The sequence below is a fragment of the Macaca thibetana genome, chromosome 11 (genome assembly GCF_024542745.1).
Source record: "Macaca thibetana thibetana isolate TM-01 chromosome 11, ASM2454274v1, whole genome shotgun sequence".
Taxonomy (NCBI): Eukaryota; Metazoa; Chordata; class Mammalia; order Primates; family Cercopithecidae; genus Macaca; species Macaca thibetana.
This window is the reverse complement of record NC_065588.1, coordinates 82,003,852-82,024,195: the sequence shown is the minus strand read 5'-3', so window position 1 is coordinate 82,024,195 and position 20,344 is coordinate 82,003,852. Positions and strand designations below refer to the sequence as shown.

Below are 20,344 nucleotides of genomic sequence, written 5' to 3'. Positions count from 1 at the left end.
GTGAAATCTTGTCTCTACTAAAAATACAAAAATTAATCAGGCATGGTGGCATGCGCCTGTAATCCCAGCTATCAGGGAGGCCGAGGCAGGAGACTCACTTGAACCTGGGAGGTAAAGGTTGCAGTGAGCTAAGATTGCACCACTGCACTCCAGCCTGGTCAACAGAGTGAGACTTCCTATCATAAATAAATAAATACATAAATAAGCACACATTTCCATTTGGGTTTGTGGAAGTGAAGTTATTTAGAGAAGGTTAGAGAACTTTCCTGAAAGCAACACTTAACACTTAAAGCAGAGTAAGAGTTAGATGGAGAAGGGATCAAAGGATGTTTCAGCATAACGCAACAGGTTATGGAAAAGCTCGAAGTCAAAATAAAAGCATAGCAGATGCGGTCCGTTCCAGTCTAGCAATCAATAATGTGATATGTGTAACAGCAGGTTGTTCTCATAGTAGACCTGTTAGAGATCAGCAAGAAGTAAGGAATGGCTAACTCAATACGTATATTAATTAATGCTTGGCTATGAGTTAGAGGAGTCAGATTATGGAAGAAATCCTAGGAACAGAAAAGAGATAGAGAGTGGGATAAAGGGAGACAGAGACAGGTTTAAAATGCAAGACTCAGAAATAATTTAAAGATTTCAATCAAAGAAATTAAAACAAGATTTACATTTTAAAAATGACAGTCTGGTAAGATTATGGGGCACAAATGTGAAGGGGAAAGATTTTATAATAACAGAATATACAATATCTTACTACAGTAATATATAGTAAAAGAGTTGTCTGAATTGTGGTAGTGATGAATATGAGGGCAGATATTTGGGCTATTTAAGAGAAAAGATAAACAGTGATTGGTTGTTAAAGAGGAGAGAGGCAAAGGAAAGAGTTTAGGAAAACTCATTTTTCAAGCTGGGTAGACAGATGGGGAATACTATTAATAATTGCATTCAGTAGGATAGGAACTCAGGTAATGGAATAGTTTGATATTTGAAAGAAGAGTATGATGAATTAGTTTTCACGGGTCAAATCTGAGGTGTTTGTAAGTTATGAAAATGAAAATATCAAGATTCAAAAAAAAAAAAAAGCTGGGAATATAGGTCTAGAACTCAAGGTCGTAATAGTTAGGTTTGAGAACCATCATCATACAACTGGTTTACAGACTGCAACTATTATTGCAGTCACACACAAGACTGTGTTTAGTGAGACAAGAAATGAGTCACAGTCGAAAACTTAGGGGATGCCAACTGTATCAGTTATCACTTACTGCATAATAAAACACTCCCCAGCCAGCGCGGTGGCTCAAGCCTGTAATCCCAGCACTTGGGAGGCCGAGGCGGGCGGAGGTCGAGGTCAGGTGATCGAGACCATCCTGGCTAACACGGTGAAACCCTGTCTCTACTAAAAATACAAAAAAAAATTAGCCGGGCGAGGTGGCGGGCGCCTGTAGTCCCAGCTACTCGGGAGGGTGAGGCAGGAAAATGGCCTGAACCCAGGAGGCGGAGCTTGTAGTGAGCCGAGATTGCGCCACTGCACTCCAGCCTGGGCGACAGAGTAAGATTCCATCTCAAAAAGAAAAAAAGAAAAAAAAAAAAACACTCCCCAAATTAGTGGCTAAAAGAACAATTTATTATTTTCCATAATTCTGTGGGTCAGCAGGACTGGTTCTTCTGCTGGCTTCACCTGGGCTCTCTCATGAGCAGCTGATTGGCTGAGGGCTCAGTTCAGGTAGAGCAACTTTATTTCGATGGTTTGCCTCTTTTCTCTCCATATACTCTTTGAACTCAGGCTTTTTTCATCAAATAGGAGTCTCAGACTGCATTCCAAAAAGAAGTAAGCAGAAGCTGCAAGACTTTTTGAAGCCTGAACTCCAGAACTTGCAAACATGGTTTTTGTCACATTCCATTGGTCATAGCAAGTTCCAAGGTCTATTCAAGGGGTGAAGAAATAGAGAGCTTCTCTTAATGGGAAGAACTGCCAAGTATTTGTGGCCATGCTAATCTTAACTTGCATGACGTCCACATCTATTGACTATGTGGAAGAAGCAACGTCCATGTGGGATCTGGGAAGAAGCAGCTGGAAGAGTAAAGGAAGACCCATGTGAGAATGGCATCGTAACAGTCAAGGAGAGGAGAGTTGCAAGAATGGAAGGAGGAGGTCGGAATGCATTATGTTACAAAGAGGTCATGTCAGATCAGTTCTGCAAGTGACTATTGGGTGTGGCAGTTAGGAGATTTCTGATAACCCTAAGAAGGCACGTGTCTACTGAGGATGAGTGCAGGCAGTAGATAGACATTTTGTGGTGGGTTGAGGAGTTTCTGGAAAGTGATGTACTAGAGAGAATAACAATAGATTGCTATTTGGTGTGTGAAGGAAAGATAGTGGAGGGGAATATGTGGTCAAGCGAAGGTTCTTTTAATATGACAAGATAGTAGAAAGAACCAGAGAAAAACGTAGAAGATAAAAAGAGTTTATGAAGGGGTAAATTATAAAGCAAAGTCCTAGAAGAAGTGGAGACGGTAAATTCAAAGCATATTAAAGAGTTAAAACCTAGGGAAGAAAAATAAACGCACAATACTTGTGATATAGACGATTCGTATTTTTCTCTTATCAATAATGTTCCCAAGTATAATATCTCTCCTTTTCCTTAACAAAATAGAATGGCAAGACCTAATATACTCTCATTTCTACAAGTTAATAATTTTCTTTTTCTCTTCAAGAAATTTAATTGTGATTAATGTAAATAGTTGATTATTCAGATGAAGCTTCCAGTTGGAAGTTATTTTATTGCAGTTCATTACAGGGTATATTCAGAAAATGAAAGTCAGGGATAACGGGGCTCACCTCATGTTTTCAGCTATCCAACTGGATAACTGAAATTCTTTCATGTGACTTATGCCCTTCAAGTTTACCAGCTTATCTCGGAATACATTTAGAGGGGAAGAGCAGGTGGTTGCACATAAATACAAGCTCAAAATCATTATCATTAGGAAATATCTTGCACTAAGAAGGCAAAGCCAATATGGATTCGGCTGTCAAAAGAAAATCTTGTACTAATAGCTGAAATAACAATAGTTATCAGTAAACAAAACATTAAGGGTAGGTGACTTTCCTTTTAATAAGCACTTATTTTTTGTTGCGAAATATTTCTTTACAAAATACCAAACAGTAAGGCCACTTTAGCAACCTCGCAGGTGCAGGTAATACTGGGAAGTGAACACTCGAATTTTCAACAAGATTAGATATTTTCTCACCATTTCATCTGGTAAATACCACATGTTAAATATTTGTATTTTGATTATAATCAGTTTCCGGAATCTGAACTATGAGCTCAGTTTACTTAACCCCAAGTGGTTTCCAATACACATTCTTTACACACTCTCTTCCCTTTTCTCTGTACATGGGAATTATGTTGTATAGCTACCCTGCCATTATGGAATGTCTAGGATTTTTCTTATCCCGCATGTCTGGTTTATAATATTACTTCTTGGAAAATTAAAGTGGCATTAGTAGAGCACAGAACTAATAAATACAATTATACACACACACACTCGTATACACACAAACATATATATCAAATTTTAATTTTCAAGATAATTTTTTCTTTTGTTTTTATTAAGTGATGACTGTCCTAAGTTTCCATAGAGTCATTAATTTTCTGAAAGACTCCAATTTTCAAACTATTTTTTAAAAATGCTAATGGTTTGAGTTTGGAGGAAACTCTTCATAGCACTAATTTTCATGCTTTATCTATCAAAACAGTGATTCAAATTTCCTTAGCAACCTAAGAAAAGAGCTGTATTATTTATGAGTTCTGTATTTATCTCTCCCTAGGATTGCAGCTGTATGATCCAAAAACAAATGTTACTTCAGAAGACATTTGCCACATACTGGGTAAAATTAAGCAGAGTTAGTTGTGGGCCAGAGCTTCCTATTTCATGTGTAGCATATTTGCTTTACCTAAACCGCCTTCAGTTTTTCTGAGGTGATTATTTTTTAAGTGTAGGAAATAGCCAGACAAACTTAGAATTTATTGGTCAATGTAGCTTTTTTTTTTCTTTTTCTTTTCCTTTTCTTTCTTTTTCTTTTCTTTTTTTTTTTTTTTTTTGTCACCAGACTGGAGTGCAGTGGCACCATCTTGGCTCACGCAATCTCCGCCTCCCAGGTTCACATCATTCTCCTGTCTCAGCCTCCGGAGTAGTTGCGACTACAGGCACCCGACACCACACCCGGCTAATTTTTGTATTTTTAGTAGAGATGGGGTTTCACCATGTTGGCCAGGATGGTCTGGCTCTCTTGACCTCGTGATCTGCCCACCTTGGCCTCCCAAAGTGCTGGGATTACAGGCATGAGCCACTGCCCTGGGCCTCAGTGTAACTTTTAAAGGCTGAACAAGTGGGGGAACATTGAAACTTACTAAAAATAAATTGAACAATTCTCTAAAACTTAAAGAAGACAGTCAAAGGTCTCCTAGACTGACATTCAATATGTATTCCTGAAAAAAATTTTAATGTTTTATGTAAGAGATCTCATCGGCATTTTAATACAATTTTATGCAGTCATACATTATTTACATGAGGGAAATATTATTTAATTTATTGTTAGCAAATACAGGTGGCTTCTGAGGAAAAAAGATGATATTTTTCATTTTATATGGTAAAAAATAGTTTAATTGTGCGTTACAGACGTTTCATGTAAACCTTCAATATTGTGAAATGTTGTGACAAGGTCAAATACATTTAGAAAGTACTGTATACTAAAATCATTTTCCTTTTCTTGGGGTTTTATGATGTAACATCATCATATTAAATGCCCTCAGAATTCCTAAAGTAAAGAAATCTATTTCATTGTGTTTATCCAGGGGTTGGCAAACTTTCAGTAAAGGACTAATAGTAAATATTTTAAGGTTTGTGAACCATAAGATCATTCTCTGTCACATACTCAACTTCATCATTGCAGCATGAAAACAGTCATATACAATATGTAAACAAATAGCATGGCTGGGTTTCAATAAAACTTTATGGACACTGAAATTTGAATCTTATGATTTTCATGTCTAAGCTGGTTATTTTCCTTTTGATTTTTAAAATCATGAAAAAATGTAAAACACATTCTTAGACCATGAACCTTACAAAAACTGGTGGTGGCCTGCATGTGATCAAAGGGCTATAGTTTGCCAACACCGTGGTAGCCAAATAATTTCCAAATTTATTTGAACATCAAAACATTGACTTATCACCTATTTATTGACTAATGAACAAGTCTAAAGAAAACTAGAAAAATAACTGAACCAGTTGTCCTTTTCAATTTTCCATTTCCAAAACTAGCAGAGACATTTTAGCTTTGTATGTTTAAATATCTAGACAAGGTACTAATATTTACAAATATGAACTTGGCGCTCTGCTGGTCTTCATATAACCACATTATTGTTGTCTTCTTTTTATTGTTTTTTTTCTAAAGCAGACAGAGAACTAGTCATTATAAATGCTAACTATGTATCAGTCACTGGCTTAGGAACTTCACATATGTTGTGTAATTTAATATTTATCACAAACTTGTGATTTGGGTGTGTTGTGTAGATGAGAAAATTTAAGCTTAGATGTGCATAATGATCTATCTGTACTTATTGATTCACTCATCCATAAAATGGGCGTAATTTTAGTACATCCTCATTGGTTTGGGAAATGGATTAAATAGGTTTAAACATGTAAAGCACTCAGAGCATAGCACATACTAAATGTTCATTAAATATTGGTATTTTTTATTAGAAAGTAATTAAATATGAATTATTTCCAGGTGCAGGAATGAATAAGTCATTTTAAATTTTCTTATTTAAAATCCGTATTTTGCTAATTTTTATGGTAAACATTGTAGTATAATCAAGAATGATTAAAGCGGCCAGGAACCGTGGCTCGTGCCTGTAATCCCAGCACCTTGGGAGGCCAAGACATGAGGATCACTTAAGTTGAGACCAGCTCCAGCAACGTAGTGAGACCCTGTCTCCTAAAAAAAAAAAAAATGCTTGAGGTAAAAAAAAAATTGCCTAGTATGTGAAAAAGCCAGTAATCAAACATACATGCATTTGATTCCTTCCAAGTTACTCATTATATTGTTTTGGAGGTTTACAATACCATGAAGAAACTTTGTTTAATCCAGTTTTAAAAATATTTTTAGAAATTTGAATTGAACAGGCAATTCAATATTTTATTCAGGTGTTCACCATGGAAATTACAAAATAATTTTATATTTCCTTTTTTTTTTTTTTTTTCTTGAAGCTGCGCCTCCCGGGTTCATGCCATTCTCCTGCCTCAGCCTCCAGAGTAGCTGGGACTACAGGCACACGCCATCATGCCCAGCTAATTTTTGTATTTTTAGTAGAGATGGGGTTTCACCATGTTGGCCAGAATGGTCTCGATTTCTTGACCTCGTAATCCTCCCGCCTTGGCATCCCACAGTGCTGGGATTACAGGCGTGAGCCACCATGCCCAGCCAATTTTATAGTTCCTTTTTAAACTGATTTAAAAAAATGAGAAGTCTGTGTATGATAAGCCACCTGATTTCAAGAAAATCAATTATTGAATATTGCATTGATAGATAACTTTGTATATTGATAATACATTGATGTAGTTGATAAATAAATGTATATTGTCTTGTGTTTTTATGATACCACAAAGCATATTTTCTCAATAAGTTCAAATCTAACTCAGATATTATATTTTGTTTTCAGAAAAAAACTTACTAAAACATATTGATTATTATATTAGATTTACTAGAGAGTTCATCAGTGGTCTGACTCAATTCTAATTCAATTATTGAAACTTATTTTACTCCACTTATTAGCTGAGGGTAGCATTGAACAAACAATCTCTTGTGCCTCAGTTTTCTAATCTGTAACATGGGTTTGATAATACAACCTATTTGATATGGTTGTAATGAAAACTGAATTTATATGCATAAAGCATTTACAACAATTGTTGACATTTACTAAGCATACAATAAATATGAGTTATTATTATCCAATGTATCTTTTACCTATCCTCAACTGTTCTTTAGTTATCTTACCATTTTTTAAATAGCTGTTCCTCAGCTACCATGCCCACATTAATCATGTTAAGGCAAGGCACAATTTCAATAGGTCCCCTTTACAGACAAGATCTAAATTACCACCTTCGTCCCACATTAAATCTCTTGAAGCTCTTTCTACAAAGGGTTATGGAGGTTGTGACTGAATTGAAGCTATTGAGAACAACTTCTATGTCTTTTTTATTATTTATTAAAGACTACTTAACTTTATTGTTGCCTTTCTTCTCTGAAATTGTATAGTACATTTGTACAGAGCATATCTTATGATTTCTAGTAGTGCTTAGTGTGGTCTTGAATTTTAAAAATCTATTTCTCTAAACATATATTTTTTTCTTTCCAGCTATATGACAATATTCTGAATATAAAGATCATTTTATCTTCCATTTCTCTTACATCCTTAACACCAAATCATATTTGTTAAAACTGAAGTTCCATTAACAAATACACATTGAAGCAAATTATAATAATTTATGTACCATAGCTTAAAATGAACAGTGAATTTGGAGGCAAAGTGATATAGAATAAATGCAATTTACTGTTAAAATTTTTATTAAAAATTGCACATTTGGCCGGGCGCGGTGGCTCACGCCTGTAATCCCAGCACTTTGGGAGGCCGAGGAGGGCGGATCACAAGGTCAGGAGATTGAGACCATCCTGGCTAACACGGTGAAACCCCATCTCTACTAAAAATACAAAAAATTAGCCAGGCGTGGTGGTGGGCACCTGTAGTCCCAGCTACTTGGGAAGCTGAGGCAGGAGAATGGTGTGAACCCAAGAGGCAGACCTTGCAGTGAGCTGAGATCGTGCCACTGCACTCCAGCCTGGGCGACAGAGCGAGACTCTGTCTCAAAAAAAAATTCTGTGATGGTGTTAGAGTAAAATCAGCTTCTGTCTACTGAGGATTATATTATTATAAAATGTACTGACATTTAATGAAGATTTTGAAGGGAATTATGTGCACTGTGTTTTAAGAAAATATGAGAAAGATAATCCCCTTTTCTCTATGGAAAGAAAATTTTGGCTGAAAACATTTGTTTACCTTCTATAGCATGAAAAAAATCAGGCTATAACACTAATCTTAGCTTAGTCAAATACTGATGAAATGTAGAATATTAGTAACCATTGTTTTTTTATTTTAACTTTTAAGTTCGGGGGTACCAGTGCAGGTTTGTAACATAGGTAAACTTGTGTCATGGGGGTTTGTTATACAGATTATCCCCTCACCTGGGTATTAAGCCTAGTACCCATTAGTTATTTTGCCTGAACCTCTCCCTCCTCCTATCCTCCACCCTCTGAAAGATACCAGTGTGTTGTTGCCCTCTATATGTCCACGTGTTCTCATCATTTAGCTCCCATTTACAAGTGAGAACATGCAGTACTTGGTTTTCTGTTTCTATGTTAGTTTGTCCAGGATAATGGACTCCATTTCTGTTCATATCCTTGTAAGGACATGATCTCATTCTTTTACAGCTTCATAGTATTCCATGGTGTATATGAACCACATTTTCGTTTTCCAGTCTACCTTTGATGGGCATTTAGTTTGATTCCATGTCTTTGCTATTGTGACTAGTGCTGCAATGAACATATGCATGAGTACATGTGGTTTTATATCTAGCCTCTATAAGGAACTTAAATTTACAAGTGAAAAATAAACAATCCCATAAAAAAGTGGGCAAATGACATGAACAGATACTTTATTTTTTAAGTCAGAATATAGGCAGTTTTATTTGGTTTAATGTAATGTGTATGTCTTTTTCTTTCTTTTTTTTTTTTTGAAGACACACATGCAACCAACCATCATATGAAAAAAAGTTCAATATCATTGATCATTAGAGAAATGCAAATCAGAACAACAATGAGATACCATACCATCTCATGCCAGTCAGAATGGCTACTATTAAAAAAATAAAAAATAACAGATGATGGTAAGGTGGGAAAAAATTAATGATTATACACTTTTCAGAGGAGTGAAAATTAGTTCAGTCATTGTGGAAGACAGTGTGGCAATTCCTCAAAGACCTAAAATCAGAAATACCATTAGACTCAGCAATCTCATTACTGGGTGTGTACCCAAAGGAGTAACCATTGTTTTATATTCAGCAATCAGAAACACAATGCATGGAATAATGCATGTCACCAATTCACATGAATAAGGGTGACTTTGTGACCATATTAGATTCCAGAATGTCTTCTGGACAACAAAAGCAACATAATGTTATATTCAGTTTAATTTTATTGCTAGGCTATTTTTAAAGGTTGTCCCTGACTTGTTTAGACCTATCTTTTATGCCTACAGCTCCCCTAAACTAGAGGTTTTTGTTTTTTTTTTCTCCCTCTCTTATTTCCTACAGTTGTCTGTGGGGTTTCCCTTTCACCATGTAAAGACTGCAAATAATTTCTTGGCCACCTCTTTCCTTAAACTTTGAGTGCCTAGAAATCTTCCTTCCTAATTCTGATTTTTGTTTGTCCCTTCTGTCCAGGACAGAAATAACTTCAAGGAAGGCATATAAGAGAATTGCAATAAACCATTGTGCTGACTCCCAGCCCTAATACAGGGGTATAAACCATTCCAAGTATGTAATGTCATCCACACATCTTCTTTTTGTCCCATAACTCATTTCCCGTATATAGTGGCCATATATTCAAAAACAATTTCTTAATCAAAAAGAAAAATTTACAAGGCTATGAATGGAAGCCTTTCCATGAACTAAAATTAATCCTGTTCCTTAGAACCAGTTCTGGAGTTAACAAAGAGGCCCAGTTGGGTAGAATTAATTATAGCAAGCATAAAGGTTGATGGTGGGATGAAAAGGAGCAAAAAAAAAAAAAAAAAAAAAAAGTCCTATTCATATTTCGTTAAATAGAACGCCAACTTTCGTCATATATTTTAGACTACTTGAGATTGCTACATCTCCTTGGCTTGTTATTTTTGCTTTAATACATTTTACTATCAGATTCCCTAGAAGTGGTAAGAAAAAAGAGGGAAAAGGGGAGCTGTGCTGAAAGTATGTTTTATTTTAAATCTGGAACAGGGCTTGTCAACAGTGCCACTATTGACATTTCAGGCCAGATACTTGTTTGATATGAGAAGCTGTCTTGTGCATTGTAGGATATTTATCTTTCTGGCTTCTACTCACTGGATACATACTGTTTTGTTTAAAATCTGGAAGAGGGTGTGTCAACAGTGCCACCTGATGTGAAAACCAAAAATGTGTCTACACATTGTCACATATCTCCCGGGGGCAAAATCACCCTTGGTAGGGAACCACTGAGATAAATTTCAGTTTAAAGAATAAACAATGGTAATAAGAAGGAAACAAAGACTAGTCTTTGGGAAGCTGGCCAAGACTCAGATATGCCCCCAAAGCTTCACAGGTCTCATCCTTCAATCTGATGGAAGTTTCCCTCACAATCTCTAGGCATAGGTGCCACCAATAGGTTGAAACTGAAAAAGTCCAGACTCTGATTTTCAAGCACGAAGTCTTGTTCTGCAGAGACTCAAGCAATAAAAGCATTTCCCTTGGAATCACTCCTTTACATAGTAGCTACATTGTGTTAGTATTATACTTTCCAGGCTGGCCTGGGAAATCAAGAGTTGTTTCACATGGTCTATGGAAAAATGCACTCAGAGTTCCAAATATTTTCCATAAATATTTACAGGTTACATCCTGGTGTTCATATACTGGGTTTTAGAAGCATATCTTATAGTGTAATTATTCTTAATAATTTAATATTTATTTATTCTTATTGTTTTGAAAGTGGGTTCCTGCTAAGTTTTATACATAAAATTTTAGCCAAAGTTTAATGTCTACGATACACTAGAAAGAAATTTTGCTCTTTGATTGATTTTCCAGGGCCAACTTTCATGCCTTTTATCTTTGGGCCACTGAATAAAGATGGCCAAATTTTATACAGTTATCCACTTAGCTTCATTTTTCTCTACCTCCACACTAAATTCCTTTTCTGTAAATATAAATTTTGTTGAATCTCCAATTTGATGCTACAATATCATAGACAATATTTTATCTTAAAACTTCAGGATTTAAACTGCTAATTTATTTCTTGATGCTTTGTGCTTAGTCAATTAAAGTATTTTGAAAGAATATTTGATTGTATGAATGTTGTCTTTTTTATTACAAGCCAACTCATTTTAATTCTGTGTAATTGTTTCTGTGTTATTAATGCTAATTATCAGTGGAGAACTATTTTAAGTGCTTGCTTCACAATAGAGTCAATGTAAAAAGTCCCATATTCAATTTTTCACTAATATTTCAAAGTTATTTTGGAGAAATACCTCCGAGGCTAACACATGTTGTTGAAAGTTTCATGTAGTATATAAATCCTCTTGAATTTATGATGAAGATATTCGAAAAAGGCAAAACCTGAATAATGAAACTGGTGTAGGCGAATAACCAAGTATATATCTATCTTTTCAGTGAAGTGTGTCTCATTAGCACAAATTTAATCAAAACCAGAAAACTATAAATCGGGGAAGATTAAAAACATTCTTGGCTCATCTTTGATCCAACGTGTATATTAATGATTTTTTACAATGTCTCTTATTTGGTTAAGAGTTATTTTATTTTGGTAGTGTACATGCCAATAAAAAAAATAGACTGGTTGAAACAGGTGAAAAAATATTATGTATAAGTTAGAAAATATTTATAAAATAATATTGTTAACTACTATAGTAAAATCAATAAGGTTACTGAATAAGAGTACTAAAAACACTATACCATTCTGTGTATTAAGTAATAATAGTGGTTACTTTATTATCATTCTTAATACCTGTATTTATACAGTATATTTTCCACAATTTTCTACCTCTATTACTCTTATTTTTACTTGCAGAAATATGTCATATATCTACATTGCAGTTTTATAGTGAAGAATATATAGAATTAGAAAAAATAATGTAGCTGAATTTTTAAAATCTGTTCATAAAAATTAAGTTAAAATCTTAAATTTAAATTTTCAAGTCCAATCATCCCTGCTATATATTTTTCAAAATATTTGCAAATGAATCTCAATATTTCGGGGGTTATTAAATTAAAATGTACATTATATAGCATTATGAACATTAAAAATTTTTCTTGTGTATATATTGATAATTTTCAAACATACTATGTGATTATAAACTATCTTTAAAATAAACAGAAGTATGTTAAGCAACACAACAAAATATTTCTGTGAGAACCTTAGGATGTATTTAATGTTTTCAAATTTAACAAGGTTTCAAATATACAACTAAGGATAGTTATGTGCATAAGAAATTTCATAAATGTATACTATGTAATTATAGTTGTAGCATAATATATGTATATAGTGTAACAAAATATTTTCAATAATGTTTTGAATTGTTTTTCATTCAATTTCCAATAACTAAAACATAATAAAAGATAATTGTGTGAAGTAGTTATGAATTGGTGGGAGTCATAGTTTAAATATGAGTAAAAAGCATTTTCTCTTCTGTTAGGAACCATTCTTGAAATGGACAAACTAGTTCAAATCAAGTGCAATCACAGCTATAATGTTATTCAATTTTGAACGTATATTTCATTGTAAAATGTCTTAAGTTTTATTGATTGTGATGTGTTTTAATCAGAAACAAAATGTAACATACCGTAATTAACATTGTGTAAGGTGATACTCTGAGTTTTTATTTATTCATTGTTTTACGTGCTTAAAGTGGACATCTGGTACATTACCTTGTTATAAGTAATGATGTAGATAACTGATTCAAATATTTTGACCATATAATTTATTAAAGAAAGTTCATGAATGATAAGCTATTAGCATGCTAACTACTATACTTTGAAGACATGACCCCACTGAATTCTGGCTTATGAAATTTTATATCCACTGGCAAATTGTGAAGATAACAGTTATCAAATTAATCTAAAATTCTAAACTGAAATTGGCATGAATTAAGTGTGAGTGTGGTAGTTACTTTATTCTGTTAAATGTACAATTTTTTGAGTAAAAGCTTTTCCTCTATAATGTAATATAGGAGTAATACATTTGGAATTCCATAATCCAGGAAATCTCTATTTTATAACCAGTTAATTTAAACTAATCTACACTTGCAAACAAATTATGGTATTCCTATAGAGGTGCCCATGAGGACATCCACCTGTTGGTTACTCCCTTCCAGAGTATCTAGTGAGGATCACTCCTGGAACCAACATCAATATCAGTCTTACCGTCTGCCTTCAATCTCAGCCCCTATTCATCTAGTATTCCAGAATCAGATACAGGGGACTCTCTCAATGCTTGCCTTTATACTGAATGTTCATGAAGAAGATAATAAAGTTAAAGGAAGGCAAAATTATACTTTACCTAAAAGCATTCAACCCAGGAGTTTGATTAACTATAGTAGGTAAAACATTAATTTTATGAAGAAAAGTACATTGAGTTCCAAGTGTTAATTTAAAAGTAACTATTGACATGTAATCAATTCATATAAATTGGAAAATATTTGTAAGTGAGTAGTCTTAATAGCTATTGTAATCCACTTTCAGGGATTATAGGTTAAAGTATAAAGCCAGAGCGGGAAGGAAAACTCCTACTTCCTAGCTTTGTGACTAGGCAAGTGACTTTCCCTCTCCTTGCCTCAGTTATGTCATCTGTAAAATGGGGATAACCTTAGTAATGCCTTATACATGGGTTCCTAACTTCAGGGCTGTTGCCCAAGAAACCTCTAAAATAGAAATATCTTCATTGGATAGAAAATAGTAAATATCAATAAACATATTTCCAATGAACAGGAAAACATATTTGAGGTATTAAAAAGTATTGAGTGAGCAAGAGCAGAGTATGGTAAGCTGGAAAGGAAAAAAAAAAGGAATAATAACAATCAAATTGGCAGTGGCATTGTTCATCAATGAAACCAAAACACAGATAAGAATAGAAAATAGACATAAATCTTGGGATATGAGATTTTATAAATTAAAAACAGAATAAAGCAATGTTTATCTGCTCAGCCCCAAGAAACACACACATAAAGCAAAGTAACACAGAACAAATAACAATTTTACACATGCAATATATGTGTATATTTTATGCAATCCACTGTTGCATTAGAATTGGAGGTTGTGTGTCTCAACTACTAGATTTGAATCCATTAGATAAGAACTGTTTGTTACATGGTATTACATAACAAACCAAGCTATCTAATCTGAATTTGTATGTTTAACCTTTTGTTGTGTTTGCATTTGTGGATATCATTATTTCTACTAAACTGTACATTTTGAAAGGTTGAGATGGGAACATTTTATTTAGGCCCAGATCGAGTGTTAAAATATTTATTTATATCAGATGACTAGGTTTTCATAGGGCTGTGACCAAATGAAAACATTTATGTCTATAAAGTAATGATTATTTAAGATTTCTAAACTGATTTAATTTTTGATGGATATTTATTCCATATACTTTCTATATTTTTAAATTTTTTTAACTTTATGAAATGATACTGAGGTTCGTAAGTCTATATCCGTCTAGCAACTGGGTGCTACTAATGTATTAAGGAATTCAGCACTGGAACCGCCAATAAACAAACAAATGTTCCATTCTCAATCCTGGCACTTTCCCCACAATAAGAGAGAAACATTTTCTTATAAATTACGTATATCTTTGTATCATACACATTTCCCATGACAGTGCCAGTCACAGAGGAGGTGCTTAACAAACATTTGTGGAATAAATGAATACAAACTCAGCCACAGCCACATTATAAAATATGGTTTATTTTAAATAAATCCTAAGTCTGCTATAAAGTAGACTCTAGGCCTGGTGAACCATATAATAGTTATGAATGATTTATTGCCTAAATTCAGTAATAGATGGTTATTACTTTTAAATGTGTTCGGAAGAAGTTTTAAAAATTGTTCTGTTTGCATGATTCTAAAATTTCCCCAAAATATTGAGAAATAGCTGACTGCAGAAAATACAAGGACATTTGGGGCAGATTTAAAAAAGAAAGACAGAAAATGATAGTTCTGGAGCCAGTCAGATTGTGAGGTTATTAATAAGGTATTACTTTTTAAATATGTAACATAGAACCAATGTGCATGATGATCATTAGTGTTCTTTCCATGTGAGCTGAAAACTGGCAGATCTCTAGAGGAGGTCACAATGTACAAGAACTTGATCCTTCCAAAGCAGGAAAGATTCCAATAGGAATAGGGGTCATGGGAATATTTGGGAATCATCACATACATACATACATCATCATCATCATCATCATCATCATCATTCTACTAGTAAAAATGCTCAGTTTCTGAGTCTCCTTCAGAGCTCTAGTGTAGGGATGAAAAATTTGTAGGTCTGCTACAGGAGATAGGTCTAAGAAGACAACAATAGAGGGTTTTGGTTACATGAGAGTTTTGTCAGCTAAGGGAGATATCCAGGTCAGCAGAAATCTTTTATTACTGCATGAGTCATAAAACAAGATTTGACTAAAATTAAAAAGTCACAGAAGAGAATAATTTCTGCACACATTTCTTTATGGCTGCCTAGTGGACAAAGTTCTTCCTTGATCAATTGAGTGCTCTAATGGGGCACTGTGGTTCATTCCCTTGGTATCTAAGACTAATTTAAATTCTTGTTAAAAAAAAAGTGGTTCATTTTATTTCCAAAGTAATCCACACATCTAAATTATCAGACTTATAAATTTGTTTTTATAGTGTAGTGGTTAGAACTGCAGACTCTGGAGCCAGTTTTCTTGCTTATGTTTGGACTTTCATTGCACCACTCACTGTGTGACCTCAGGCAAGTTACTAACACCTCTCGTGCCTCACTTTATCTATAAAATGGGGGTAATATTTTTACCTACATTACAGAATGGTGACAATTAAATTACTTAGTACATGCAAGAGATTTGAACAGTGCCTGGGACATTGTAGATACTTTATGATAGATAGTTACTATCTTTAATGCTATTTATTTTGAACAGGATTTCTTTTAGAATTTAATCTTAAATACTAAAAAATAACATAAAACAAATTTCTCCTTAGTTTTAACATAACAACTACTAGCATTATAAGGTTGATAATTATGACAACTATTTAATTTTATTTTTACCATTATTTATAAAAGTTTACAATAAAATTTTGCAATTTAACATGCAATAAGTACATAGAATATTGTTTACTGATTTTCAAATATCCTAGTTGAAGTAAATTAACTCTACATGGTACAAAAACATTTATACTAATTTTGGATACTGCATGTACACAATTAAAACATATTAAGGTAAGGATTTATTTAGAGCTGACTCATGCTATATAGCCATAACACAGATAGTAGTATCACTTACTTAAAGAACTTGTTTTTGTTTACAAAGTATTTGTGTCTTATTTCTCTACTAATCAAAATATGAAAGTAAGTTTGGTGTCCTAATTTCTAACCTACTCTTTTGTTGCTTGCAATTATTAAATGATGAATTATAAACATTGTCAAATATCATACTTACTTCAAAATATAATACTCAATATTGAGTCATTAAGTGCAAAATATTTTATAAGAGAATTATCACAACTCAGTGTGATTTTTTGAGTAATCAACTATAACATTTTACTTCCTCCATGTGAATACTTACATTTTCCTGGACATTTTTTGTTAGGAGTTTGACCTAATCTTCAGTGTTACTTGGCATCCCTGATTTATCTTTCACCTTTAGTAATAACTTTTTGATTTCAGGTGAGTTAGTAACCAAAGTATAAGAGTTAGTTAATTTAAAATAAAGATAACAACATAGAATTAATCACTATTGCTACCAAAACATAAACACTATAAATTCTAAATGTTAAATTATTTTAGGAGCCAGAGAAATTTTCTTTGGTAAGTGGTTCCTGGAGTCGTATCCTTTGAGTGCACCATATAAGTAAAGCGATAAATGATTTTGACTTAACTTTCACAAGAAGCCAATTACTACACAAAACTGTTATACCATCGTAAATCACATTGTAGCATAATTCATTTTGTGTCATTTGTTTCATAGCATTCTTTTAAAGAGATATTATGAAAGACACAGTCAACTTGATGTATAGTCATGATGGAAAGTATGATCTTAAAATTTTTCCAATAGGTATGATCTAGACACCGTGGAAGTTTTGCTGCTTTTACTACTTGTGTCAATTTTTTCTCCAGAGAACTGACGTGATTTTTTCCCCCTTGCCCTTATATAATACAGAGGAAAGTACTATCAAGCCCATATGTACATGTATATTTACATAAATACATGTGTGTGCCTCTGTGTGCTGGGTAGGGGGGATGTATCTGTGTAACCATCTATATCCCAACTCTGATTCCTTTATGATATCTGTATTGTTAAAACTCTAGTCCGGGAAATCATCATCTCTTTTCTAGACTGATGCAATAGACTTCTTGCTTCTAATTTTTTTTCTATTTTCCAGTCCATTTCACAAACAGAAGACAGACATATGTAAAGAATAAATTAGTTTCACCTTTGCTTAAAACTTTCCAGCTGCTTGAGTTTAGGAAAATGTTAGCTAACTCTTTAGCTTCCTCTTTCTCCAAAGTAGGGGATGGAGAAAGGAGATGTTGCTTTCCTCCATCCCCTCCGTTGCCTATTATTTAATCTCTCCTTCCCACCGGCAGCAATTTCCAACTCTGCTATCCTCAGCTTTCAACTACATTCACGTTATTGCTGTCCCTAGATCCTTATACTTCTTCTCATTGTTCCTGGAATTCTTTCCTGAGAACTCTGATTGCCTCTTTGTGATAATTGATATTGCTGTGCAAATGCCACCTCCTTGGGGAAGACTGTCCTAAGCACTCAACGTAAAATAGACTGCCCTTCTTCCAGGTCATTTTCTATTCCTTCACCCCATTTAATTTTCTTCATAGCATTTACTGCAATTTGATATTACATTAGTTACATATTCATGTCAGCATTCTTGTCTTCTTTGTTTATTACTGTATCCTTAGTACCTTTAGATGTGTCTGGCATATAGTTGGCATGAAATAAACAGTTGTTAATGAAAAAGAATGACTATTTTTCCATTTTGTACTATTTTTAACTCTATGATTTCACTATTGCTACCTATGCTTTAATTAAAATAGCCTCAGTTGTCTTGAATGAAAGTTGCTCTTTCTAGAGCCCACTAGGAAATAAAAAGATAATTAAGATTCTTTCCATGGCTTTTATATTTTTCTTGCATTAAATAATTAAATCTTTTTTTTTTTTTTTTTTTTTTTTTTTTTTTTGAGATGGAGCTCACTCTGTTGCTCAGGCTGCAGGGCAGTGGCACAATCTCCACTCCCTGCAACCACCACCTCCTGGATTAAAGCAATTCTCTGGCCTCAGCCGCCTGAGGGTGTCCATCACCACACCCGGCTAATTTTTGTATTTTTAGTAGAGACGGGGTTTATCCATGTTGGCCAGGCTGGTCTCAAACTTCTGACTTCAGGTGATCCACCCGCCTCGGCCTCTGAAAATGCTGGGATTACAGGCATGAGCCACCACACGCGGCCAATCTTCTGACTCTTATTCTCAACTTTAAAATGCCTCTCTCATTAAGGGTAAAAATCTAGAAAGCGTATTAATGTTAAACCATCTTTCTGAGTTTACACAGGCGATGACAGAAATATAATGTGCTTTTGTTTTTCTTTCAGATCTCCAACTAAAGACATGGATTCAGAAGAGAAGGAAATTGTGGTTTGGGTTTGCCAAGAAGAGAAGATTGTGTGTGGGCTGACTAAACGCACCACCTCTGCTGATGTCATCCAGGCTTTGCTTGAGGAACATGAGGCTACATTTGGAGAGAAACGATTTCTTCTGGGGAAGCCCAGTGATTACTGCATCATAGAGAAGTGGAGAGGCTCAGAACGGGTTCTTCCTCCATTAACTAGAATCCTGAAGCTTTGGAAAGCATGGGGAGATGAGCAGCCCAATATGCAATTTGTTTTGGTTAAAGCAGATGCTTTTTTACCAGTTCCTTTGTGGCGGACAGCTGAAGCCAAATTAGTGCAAAACACAGAAAAAATGTGGGAGCTCAGCCCAGCAAACTACATGAAGACATTACCACCAGATAAACAAAAAAGAATAGTCAGAAAAACTTTCCGGAAACTGGCTAAAATTAAGCAGGACACAGTTTCTCATGAGCGAGATAATATGGAGACATTAGTTCATCTCATCATTTCCCAGGACCATACTATTCATCAGCAAGTCAAGAGAATGAAAGAGCTGGATCTGGAAATTGAAAAGTGTGAAGCTAAGTTCCATCTTGATCGGGTAGAAAATGATGGAGAAAACTACGTTCAGGATGCATATTTAATGCCCAGTTTCAGTGAAGCTGAGCAAAATCTAGACTTGCAGTATGAGGAAAACCAGACTCTGGAGGACCTGAGCGAAAGTGATGGAATTGAACAGCTGGAAGAACGACTGAAATATTACCGAATACTCATTGATAAGCTCTCTGCTGAAATAGAAAAAGAGGTAAAAAGTGTTTGCATTGATATAAACGAAGATGCGGAAGGGGCAGTTGCAAGTGAACTGGAAAGCTCTAATTTAGAGAATGTTAAGTGTGATTTGGAGAAAAGCATGAAAGTTGGTTTAAAAATTCACTCTCATTTGAGTGGCATCCAGAAAGAGATTAAATACAGTGACTCATTGCTTCAGATGAAAGAAAAAGAATATGAACTCCTGGCCAAGGAATTCAATTCACTTCATATTAGCAACAAAGATGGGTGCCAGTTAAAGGAAAACAGAGTGAAGGAATCTGAGGTTTCCAGTAGCAATGGGGAGAGTCCTCCCTTTACTCAAAGAGTATTTAGCAATTACATAAATGACACAGACTCAGACACTGGTATCAGTTCTAACCACAGTCAGGACTCTGAAACAACCGTGGGAGATGTGGTGCTGTTGTCAACATAGTTCCAATGCCTTCTTTCTGACCTGCTTTCGTGTTTTAATGTTTGTTTAATTTAATAGGAAACCTTATTTTAAATATAACACTCTGAAAAAAAATGTAAATCATATTATAGTATTCAATAGTTAATAAAAACTAGAGAAATGTGTTGTTTTTGATGTGAAATTTCCAAGGGGACTTTAAATATTACAAGTTCAAGCAATGAACTATTTATTACGAATGCAGCACAGACAGCTTGTCAGTGGAGAACACAGAAATAATTTGATGGGAATCATATGATAATCTTCCTTAGCTTCTATGGAAAATGATTTACGTAAACTTTAAAAGCAGTCCTCCATATTAGACAGCCCAAATATTCAAACATGAAGAAGTA

At 34.3% G+C, this 20,344-nt stretch overlaps 1 protein-coding gene across 2 annotated transcripts in view; it reads left to right on the top strand.

Annotated features, from left to right (window-relative positions):
• Positions 1-20,129, top strand: part of RASSF9 (Ras association domain family member 9) — a 31,216-nt gene extending 11,087 nt beyond the window's left edge. For both annotated transcript variants that reach the window (XM_050749439.1, XM_050749441.1), the window contains exon 2: positions 18,716-20,129. In XM_050749439.1, the coding sequence (XP_050605396.1) occupies positions 18,716-19,976 (1,261 nt within the window). In that variant the 3' untranslated portion in view covers positions 19,977-20,129. The remainder of the gene's footprint in view (positions 1-18,715) is intronic.
• The last annotated feature ends 215 nt before the right edge of the window (positions 20,130-20,344 follow it).